The 11,658-nt window shown below is 31.0% G+C and overlaps 1 protein-coding gene across 1 annotated transcript; it reads left to right on the top strand.

Annotated features, from left to right (window-relative positions):
* Window positions 1-3,266: 3,266 nt before the first annotated feature.
* LOC112942002 (uncharacterized) lies at window positions 3,267-4,060 on the top strand. The gene is made up of 2 exons (XM_026032535.1): window positions 3,267-3,613; window positions 3,697-4,060. Exons 1-2 carry the CDS (start codon window positions 3,267-3,269, stop codon window positions 4,058-4,060), a joined length of 711 nt encoding a protein of 236 aa, XP_025888320.1.
* The last annotated feature ends 7,598 nt before the right edge of the window (window positions 4,061-11,658 follow it).

An 11,658-nucleotide genomic window follows, 5' to 3' on the forward strand; every position in this document is an offset into this window, starting at 1 on the left:
TTTATTCTGCTGCAAAAAGATTAGAACATGAACCTCCAGCATTCTGTTGTACAAGCAGATAAATTAAATTGGCAAACACTAAAGCACCAACAGAACAATACAAAATGTTTGTGGCATCTACTCCAGACGCGGTGGATTTTAACAAAAATATCCGTTCATATATAGCATCTTTGATTTTAAAACTTTTGGTGTTAACCTGGATAAGGAACTAGCATCTGCAAAAAAAAAGTATATACATTCATGGCACAAGGTCAAATTTATAACGATCTACCATCATTGGTACCGCATGATAACAATCCCTGTTACTTCCAACTATACTTATTTGATACAGACAATGAATTGACCAACATGCTATCAAAGGTGAATGAAGGAATTCTTTTAGACCAAATTGCAAAAAAAAAAAAATCAAACAGGTAATGGAGAGTAACCCATATGCACAAATATTTTGCGAATTAAAAAACCAAACAAGTTTCAACTTCGTATTGCTGCAAATGCATCTTTGGATCAACGAGTGTACAATAGACCCTCAGTAAGTCAAGTAGCAACAATTTGGATCGATTGGAACAATCCAAATACACCTTTTGATCGAGAAATAATTTTTCATGAGCATTCAGGGTACAAACATAGAGTAAAACACTATTTTGGTTGTTATGACCCTCTTCGATATCCTTTGTTATTCCCAAGAGGTGAAGGTGGTATGGAATCAAGTAATAGGAAAACAGAGCAAAAGACTACTTTACAAAAGAAATGCTCACTCACCACCTATAGTCAATGATATTCCAACATTCATATTAGTTGATACAATATTAGCCAATGAGGATCAAGGTAAAATATATCACATTATGCTCTCTTATAGCAAAAATTTAGTCATGTTCTTCACAAGTTAGAACCTGATAAAAAACACATACACGATATAAAATAATACTACCAAAGGCGTACAAAATACAATTATAAGAAAATATACTTTTCTATTATACCAATATGGTAACTAACATAAAATAAAAATAATATTAATATGATTCCTTAAACTTGTAGATGTACGCCGTGAGACAAAGGGAAATGTTTCTTGCAGAGAGTACTATTGTTAGAAGCTACAACTACGAGAAATAGAGAGGTCAATATTACTATTATGTGGAAGATTACTACAAAAATTTGTGGTTGACATGTACATAAAATTGAAAATAACAAGGTTAGAATATTTCAGAAAGGAACAATCAAATTTTAGAAGAGAAGTTTATCAAGGTATTGTTGATTGTATCAGCGCGGGAGAATGCAGGGGAGATAGAATTGGGCAAAGAATATTACTTCCATCATCTTTTATTGGGGGGCCACGAGATATGAAAAAACTCTATGTGGATGCAATGACTTTGGTATAATATTTTGGCAGGCCAGATCTATTTATAACAATGACGTGCAATCCTGACTGGATTGAAATCTAACAAGAATCGCGCCCCAGACAGACTCCTCAAGATAGACCTGCTGACAAGAGTATTCAGAGCTAAGTTGCAAGATCTAAAAGATCAATTTTTCAAGAAAGAAATATTTGGAATTGCTGTTGCTCATGTATTCGTGGTAGAATTTCAAAAATGGGGACTACCACACATACACCTCCTTCTCATATTAAAAGAAGGGAACAAGATCAAATCAGGAGATCAATACATAGGTTTATCTCAGCAGAGATGCCAGATAAATATGAGTATGCTATATTTCATAAATTAGTGCTCATGCATATGATGCATGGTCCATGTGGAAACAAACGTCCAACAAACACATGTATGCAAAATGGACAGTATAAATATCATTATTTAAGGCCATACAACAAAAAATCAATCCAAGCAAAGGATGGATATCCAATTTATAAAAGAAGAATGGGTGGAAGAATAAAGATTGCTCGTGGAATGAATATGATAAATCAATAGGTGGTACCTTATAGCCCTTATCTGCTTACAAGATACAATTGTCACATTAATGATGAGGTCTGCTCAGGAGTCAAAGCAATAAAGTATCTATACAAGTATATATATAAAGGTTATGATCGATATGTAATTTATGTTCAGTCTGACGATAGTGAAATTGTTATTGACGAAATGCAAACATTCCAAAATGCAATGGGTCTCACAACTTGAAGCACTATGGAGAATATATGAATTCAACTTGATTGAAATGCAACCTGCAGTCATCAACCTTCAACTACATCTGTCAGGAAAACATTCAGGTACACATATTAATGCATTATAATGCACATTTACTCTAAAGAATAATTATAATTTTCAAATACAAATACTGACTCAAAACAAAATCACATTGTTTTACTGGCAAAATCAAAATTTAAAAAATGTTATCGCCTGGGATGGTGTCAAGCAAACAATGTTTGACCGAGTATTTTAGAATGTGATCAATTGAATCTGAAGCAAAAACATATCTTTATAGCGAATTCCCAAAGTACTATGTTTGGAATTCAAAGGTAAAAACTTGAACAAAAAGGAAAACATGATCTGTAATTGGTTGCATTGCAATCGGTAAGCCGAATATAGTAAGCTATAAATTCATATACATTGATAATTTTTAAACTTATTAATTATTACATATGGATTATATTTTACAGCTAATCCTCCAGAAGGGGAAAGGTATTATGAGCGGTTGTTACTAAACCATGTAAGGGGACCACTGTCATTCAACGACTTATTCACGGTCAATGGTAAGCAATGTCAGACCTTCAAAGAAGCAACCAAAGATAGACGGTTACTTGAGTCTGACAACAACATATCAGAATGTTTAAGAGAGGTTGTTGTCTTCAAAATGCCATTAGCTCTCAGAAGTTTGTTTGCTACAATTTTGGTTCATTGTAACCCAACAGATATTAGAAAACTCTGGGAAACTTATTATGAGGATACGTCGGAGGACTTCAACAGGCTATATATCAATTCACACAATACTATACTACAGTCTACTCTGAATAGTATTAATAATTGCTTGCAAAGTATGGGCAAGAGCATAGGCATATATGACATTCCTCAACTAGATCACAATTTCCTTGAAGTTGGTTCATCAGAATGTAGAGAAACAAATAAAGAAATGTCCATGCATATACCAACAGAATATTTTGATGCACAGTCACAATTAAATCCAGAACAACATCATGTTTTTACAAAAATAATGCAAACAATCGAAGCTGGAACACCGGAATATTCTTTGTGGATGGACTCGGGAGACCTAGTAAAACATACATACCCCGTGCATTACTTGTCAATGTTAGATCAAGAGGTATGATAGGTTTGGCAACAGTAACCATTGGTGTAGCTGCTTCAATCTTACGAGGAGGACGTACAACATACTCGAGGTTTGAGATCCCTCTTCAAACAAGTGAATCAACTATGACAAACATGTCAAAGCAAAGTGATGCTGCCAAATTGATTAGAAAAGCAAAACTGATTATATGGGATGAAGCACCAATGGCGAGACGACAAACAATAGAAACAGTCGACAAGAGCTTCAGAGACATAATGGACATCGATAAACCATTTGGTGGAAAAGTCATGGTTTTTGGAGGAGATTTTCTGCAAGTGTTACCAGTAGTTCCAAAATCAACTCGAGCAGAAATTGTAAATGCAAGGTTGGTCAAATCATATCTCTGGCCTTTGATGGAGAAGATTCAATTTATAAAAATGTGAGAGCAAGAACAGATCGAACATTCAGTGAGTTCTTACTTCGATTGGGTAACGGTGATGAACCAACAATAAGAGAAAATTTAATCCTCCTCCCAGAACAATTAACAATCAAACATTCTCAAGATGAAATTCCAGAAGAACCCATAATAAAAGAGATATTTCAAAGCCTGCAAGAAAATGCTGCTACAGCAAAATACGTCAATGAAAGAGCTATTTTAGCAAGCAGAAATGACCATGTGGATAAAATTAACGACAAGTTAATATCTCAGTTTCCAGGGGAAAGCAAGATATTCAATAGTTTTGACTCGGCAGAAGATGACACCAACAACTATTACCAAGAAGAATATCTAAATATTTTAACACCAAACGGTCTCCCACCACATAGGTATTGAACAAAATACATTACAGCATACAAGAGGCGGTAAAAATATAAAAATGGATAGATTTTGACACATCTTATTAACTGCAGGTTAGAATTGAAGGAAAATGCACCTATCATGTTGCTAAGAAATTTAGACCCTTCAAGTGGCTTATGCAATGACACACGAATGATATGTCGAGGCTTCTCCCAATATGTCCTGCATGCAGAAATATCAAGTGGTCATTCTGCAACGAAACATGTGTTTCTTCCAAGAATACAACTATCACCACCAGAAATGAAGGATATCCATTTAAATTCATTCGAAAGCAATTCTCCAATGCCTTTTCTTTGCAATGACTATAAATAAAGCTCAAGGTCAAACAATTCACAATGTTGGTTTGTATTTGCCCCAACATGTTTTCTCACATTGTCAATTGTACGTGGCGCTATCAAGAGGGATATCTCTGTCCACAACAAAAGTACTTGTCCTAACAGAGCAACCCAAGCGTCAAAAAGGAACATACACAAAGAACATCGTCAACAAGAAAGTTTTAGGTACGATAACCCCATATACATATATGGTCATTCTAACATATAATTAACTATTTACAGATAGTATGTACTAACAATATTACATTGCTTTCAAATCCCAGGTTTAGAAGACGCAGACAAACCTATGTAAACATAATGGATTCTTCAGCAATCCATACTCTTCAATGCGTTAGGGTTATTTTCGGAATAGTTCTTTCAGTACTATTATTAGCTTTCCTAATATTATATTCTATTATAATGTTTAAATATTAGTATTATTAATAATTTACAGTAGTACTTCTGTTTAAACACTTCATATTAACTGCATGTTATCGTTCCTACTTATTATTAAATGGATAAGTGAAATGTTTTTCACTATACAACATCACTAATACCTCATGTAATCATCAAAAGAAAAATAAACACAATGTACGCTTCTACTACATCAATAATAATTTACCCACTCATGACAACACTACTTTTTACAAATATCTCTTCACAGAGAATGATATAACTTACCATGGCTCACACGTGCACCTGACTAGTATATATATATATATATATATATATATATATCCTACAGTCGTAAACAAGCTGTATAGGTAACCAAAGAGTAAAATACAAGTAAGTTCCTAGAACAATGTAGTCTAGAATATCATAAATATATTTAGAATCTTTGAAGATTCTATGATAGGACAATCCTTCATCTCTGCTAAAACTAACTAGCACTTCTCTTTTTCTTCCTACTAATTCCCATAAGGTTGACAAATAGAATGTATAAAAAGCTATGAAATTTTAATCTTAAATATACTTCAAGGTATAAAAATAATTAAATTAAGAATTTATATATATATATATATATATATATATATATATATATATATATATATATATATATATATATATATATATATATATATATCCTACAGTTGTAAACAAGCTGTATAGGTAACCAAAGAGTGAAATACAAGTAAGTTCCTAGAACAATGTTGTCTAGAATATCATAAACATATTTAGAATCTTTGAAGATTCTATTATAGGACAATCCTTCATCTTTGCTCAAACTAACTAGCACTTCTCTTATTCTTCCTACTAATTCCCATAAGGTTGACAAATAGAATGTATAAAAAGCTATGAAATTTTAATCTTATATATACTTCAAGGTATAGAAATAATTAAATTAAGAAGAATAATATGGGGAAAATATTTAATGATAATGAATATATTAAATCAACAATGGTATAAAATAGACTTACGAGATTTAGACTATGAAAAAATAGAATGGTATGATTTAGAAATAAATTCAGATTAAAATGAACTATGAATATTCACAATATTGGATATAATCTATGAAAAATACAAAATTATTAAAATAAATAATGGAGGAAAATTTATATGTCCCATAGGACCCAAGATATGTTATATCTCGAATATATCATAAATAATATTAAAGAAATATTTAGATTAAAACCAAGGATGAATTTCTTAACTACCAATTCTGTTACGACCATACAAAGATGGTATCAGAGCTATGGATAGTACGAAATATAGTAAGAAATATACTAGTAGAGAGTTGAGAAAAATAAGAAGAAAATTAGATAAACTATATTCGAAATATAAACTCAATATCACAAATACTGATAACATGAAATTAAATCAATTAATAGATAATATATATAAAATAGAATATAAATATATTCAATATTTAATATACAATGAATAACAAGAATAACAAATACAAAGAAAAACTTACTGAAATAATTATTTCGAAAATACAAGAATTAGGACATAGAAAAAATAGACTTAATAATAATATATTCGCAAGAATTTGTAAAAAATCTATAATAGCACAGAGAAAACTATTTTTTATCTAAAAATACAAATAGAAAGATTAGAATATAAACTTCAATACAATCTATAAATGAATAAGGAAGAATACGCGATAGATGAAAAAACATATGAAAACTATGATGGATCAAAAATTAAAATAATATTTTCTAATCTAGGAAGAAGATATAAGAAAATAGGTGAACAATCTAAATTTAATGTTAGAAAAAGAAACGGTAAAACTAGAAGATAGTTTAACTGCTATAATAAGAATAACAAAAGAAAATGAAGAAATAGATAGAAAAATGGAAATCGAAAAAATAAAACAACAAGCAAAAAGAGAAGTACAACAATTAGAAGAAGTAAAAAGTACGAAAATAATATTGCTAGAAAAAGAGTTAGCAATATTACAAGAAATGTATGAAATTAAACAAAGAGAAAAAGAACAAAAAAACAAAATTAGCAAATGAGATAATTAAATTCAAAGAAAAATTGCAATTAGAAGACGAATTAGAAGAAAAAGAAGGAAATAGCCAAGATAATCTACCCGAACTGCGAATTGATGAAATACACAACGATGATCTAGAACAACATTCGGAAACAAGCGAAACATATACAGAAATTTTAGCAAATGTAGATAATGCAAGGAATTTTAAAATAACTACAGAAAGCGTAGACATGGATGAAAAACCTAGCACATCAGTAAAAAATCCAAAAAATTCAAATCCGAAATATTATAATGAAAACTATGAACACTATGATACAGAAAAAAAATATATGAGATAAAAGGTTGAATAAAAAATGGACACATAAACCAATAACTGAACAACATAATTTTCTAGATTTAGACTGTGTGGAAGATATAAATAAAACAATCCAATTATGGATAGGATATATATCAAAACAATTAATAGATAACAAAATAGTAATAACAGAGACACCAGGATATATAGAGAGAACACTTATAGGAACAGTAAAATTATGATTACAAAATTTATCAGATGAAAGTTTAAAAACTTTAAGAAGTAATAAAAAATCTAGTGGTGAATTAGCTACTACAACTATGAAAATATTATATAAATATGAAGTAGCTATAAGAAATGAATTTAGCAGTTTGACAACAGATATAGAAGAACAAAATAAAGAAAAAAAATCATAAATCGAAATCTAATGATAAAATTAATAATATGTAATATGTGTTACATAGATGAATATACATGTGCATTTAGGGAATACTATTATAAAGGAACATATTGCACATAAGAAAGTAAAGAAATAAGATAATTATATTTTATAAAATTACCAGAACCTTTTAATTCAAAAGTCATAAAAAGTTGGAACGAAGCAGAATTAATAGATACCTTAGGAGCTAGAATAAAATTCTTGCAACGATGGTTTATGGAACTATGTGAAAAACATAAAGACGAAGTAAAAATAGAAAAATTTTTAGTAAAAAATTTGGCATGTTGCAAAAACAAAACAACACCTCAATTTGGTTGTACGGATAGGTATGATAAAAATAGAAATACTAAAAAATACAGATCAATATACAAATATAAAAAACTGAGAAGAAGATACTATGTAAAAAACTACAAAACCAAAAGACCATATAGACCAAAAAGAAAACTAACAGAATGTACTTGTTATAATTGTGGAAAATTAGGATATATAGCCAGAGACTGTAAATTACCTAAAAATCCAAAGAAAAAACAAATATCAGAAATAATTATAAATGATGAAAAATATACGCATATAGATATGGATAACGATATAGAGATGAAATCAGATAATGAATTCTATAATACAACAAATGAGTGAAACAAATTTACAAATAATAACTAAAGAAGAACATCAAAACGAAGAATCCTTAGAACAAAAAATAATATTTGATAATAATATATTTGAACAAATAAAAGGAAAAGAATTAGATCTACACATTGCAAAAATATTTGAAATACCAACAATAAGAAACCGGTTTAAACGAAAAAAAGAAGAATATTATGTAGTAAGTCAAAGAGAACATATCATAGATTGCAAATACACTAAATGAAAGGCCAAAATACCAATAATAAATAAAAGAATAATAAATAAAGAAATACAAGACATTAAGGATACAGATCCAACTAAATATGTACATTTAGAAGGAACAGAAATACTAATAAAAGTATGTCTTAGAGAAGGAATAGATACACCCATAGAAATATACTTAGCGGATGATAGAATCATACAACCCATAGAAAAAAGTATAATAAGTGCAGTAAAAGGTAACCTCATATACCAAAAATTTAAATTTATAATAAGTGAAAACTATTCAGTACAAATAAATAACGACAACATAGATAAATCACTAATATTATATTGGAAAATATCGGCAATAGAACTAGACCCCAGAAGTAAAATATTTACAGCTAGATGTAAAAACTTATATGTTTTAACAATAAAACATAAAATAACAGTAAAAAAAAAGTAGAAGATCCTTTTGAAAGGATAGTCACAGTCATAGATAAAAATGATTATAGTTATAATGACATTGATATAGAAGAAGACTTAGAAATAGTAAAAGAAAGATTAACCACATCAAAAAGAATAAATTGTGAAATAACACAAATATCATAAAAAATGAGTACCTCAAAAAGAATAGATAAAACTTCACAAAAATTAATGGAAGATGAAATAAAATCACATCATTATTACATAATGGGAATAATGGAACAACGAAAATATTTAATATTAATAGATACAGGACAAGAAGAAAACTATATTACAAGAGAATTAATAACAGAAGATGAAATAATAACTACTGATCAATCATGCCCCGAACTATCAAAAGCATTAATGTATACCGAAGAAACTACAGAAAAGGAAATAATCATTGGAGGAGTACCAATAGTAATAAAATTTAAAATATATCAAGGAGATGAAAATATTATTTTAGGAATAAAATGGTTAGAAGTAAAATCATATAATCTAGAAGACAAACAATTGACAATAAATTATAAAAATAAAAGAGTAATAGTAAAAAAAAACTTTGGTAGGATAAAAATATGAAAATACATATACTTGCAAAGATAATTATAGAGGGATAATATAACAAATATTATACACCATGATAGATACGGGAGCAGAAACTAATATATGTAAATACAATTGTTTACCGGAAGATAAATGAGAGAAATTAAAAACGCCGCATTACTGACAGGATTTAATAATGAATGAAGCATGATCACATATAAGACAAAAAATATAACAATACAAATATGTGATAAGATATTAACTATAGAAGAAATATATAATTTTAAATTGACTACAAAAAATATGCTATTAGAAATGCCTTTTTTCTGAAAAATTATACTCATATAATAACAAAAACACACTTGTGGTTCATTACTGTAACGACCTGTTTAGTCGTTTTGAGCAACAGACTTCAATTCTGGAAAAACTGGCAGAAGCGACGGACCCCACGATGGACCGTCAAGGGCACGACGGACCGTCGCATGGTCTCGTTTCAAAACACTTAGAAAATCTGAAATTGGGTACTGAAAATCGACTCTCTGAACTTCGTAACGGAATGGCAGGACGGACCGTCACAGGCGTGACGGGCCGTCATAGATTGTTCAGTGGAAATTGACTCTCTGACTCTTGCGACGACCTGCAGGACGGACCGTCGCAGGCACGACGGCCCGTCACAGGTTGCGCAAATCCCAGGCAGAGTCGGATTTCTGGTTAAGTTTTAAGGGACGTTTTTGACTATTCTTGCCTTAATTATAAAGTTCGTGGGTTTATATTAATAACTCAAATTCTTGAGGGGTTAAAAGAGGTAACCCTAAGTTAATTAGTGGGGTATTATTGCCATCTTTTATTCTTAATTATATACTAATTAGGGTAAAAGAAAGAGGGTTTGAATAAAGAAAATAGAAAGAACAAGAGAGAGAGAGAGAATCGAACGAGAAGGGAGAAACAAAGCTTTGGGAAAATTCTTGCTTGATTCAACTCTTCGGTGGAGGTAGGTTATGGTTTTCATGCTTTCATAGTAAACTCTTAATAGAGAATGATATGTATTGGTAGTATTGTAAACCCTACTATATGCTTAATTGTATGTTTGCGTGAATATGATTATGTGATTGTGATAAGATAAGCATGATGAAAATATTGAATCCCAAATCTTGAAAAGAAACTTTAATATACGTTATTAATGATGATGCCTTGGTATAGAAGAAGGCTTGATGAATTAAAGTAATGGGATTGATGATGCCTTGGTATAGAGAAGGCCTGATGATTTACAGAATGATGTAGGGGATCGGGTGTCACGAACCGACACGTAGAATTAGGGGATCGGGTGTCACGAACCGACACGTAGAATTAGGGGATCGGGTGTCACGAACCGACACATAGAATTAGGGGATCGGGTATCACGAATCGACACGTAGAATTAGGGGATCGGGTGTCACGAACCGACACGTAGAATTAGGGTATCGGGTGTCACGAACTGACACGTAGAATTAGGGGATCGGGTGTCACGAACCAACACGTAGATATAGGGGATCGTAGTGTCACGTACCGACACAAGAGGAATAATGAATATGAGGGATCGGAGTGTCACGTACCGACACAAGAGAATTAAAGATAATGAATCTTGAAAGATGTTAATATACTCAATCTAACGAACATAATTCCCAAATGAGTATGGTGTTGAGGCTTGAGCCCTCATGGATGAACTTGATGGTACTTATTGATGATTATAATACTTGTTGTGGCTACATGTTGAGTTTTATAGTTGATTTACGATAATATTGATATATACTGTTCCCTATTTTGAGTTGGCCGATGATATCTACTCAGTACCCGTGTTTTGTACTGACCCCTACTTTTATGTTTTCTTCTTGTTTATTTGTGGAGTGCAGCAAACGTGCCATCGTCTTCAACTCAACAGTAATTCAAGCCAGTCTTACTACATCGGAAATTCAGGGTGAGCTAATGCTTCTAGCTTGGACTGGATCTTCTTCTTCAAGTCTTGATGCCTTGAACTTCCGGCATGGACTAGCTTCTTATGTATTTTTAGCTTTTAGAATACTCTTAGTTTAGTCATTTGATCGTAGATGTTCTTGTGATGATGACTTCCAGGTTTTGGGAATAATAGATGTTGAATATTGATAGTTATTGAATTGATTTTATTAATGAGTTAAGTCTTCCGCATTATTTTCTGCTGTTATTACATTGAAATGGTAAGGTTTAGATTGGTTGGTTCGCTCACATAGGAGGGTAAGTGTGGGT

Source organism: Solanum lycopersicum, chromosome 8, assembly GCF_036512215.1.
Source record: "Solanum lycopersicum chromosome 8, SLM_r2.1".
Taxonomy (NCBI): Eukaryota; Viridiplantae; Streptophyta; class Magnoliopsida; order Solanales; family Solanaceae; genus Solanum; species Solanum lycopersicum.

What these genes read in the sequence shown, in the direction of transcription:
- LOC112942002 (XM_026032535.1), top strand. Translation starts at nt 3,267, where the DNA reads ATGATAGGTTTGGCAACAGTAACCATTGGTGTAGCTGCTTCAATCTTA. An exon ending in GCAGAAATTGTAAATGCAAG is followed by an intron (nt 3,614 to 3,696) that starts GTTGGTCAAATC and finishes TCGAACATTCAG; the next exon opens with TGAGTTCTTACTTCGATTGG.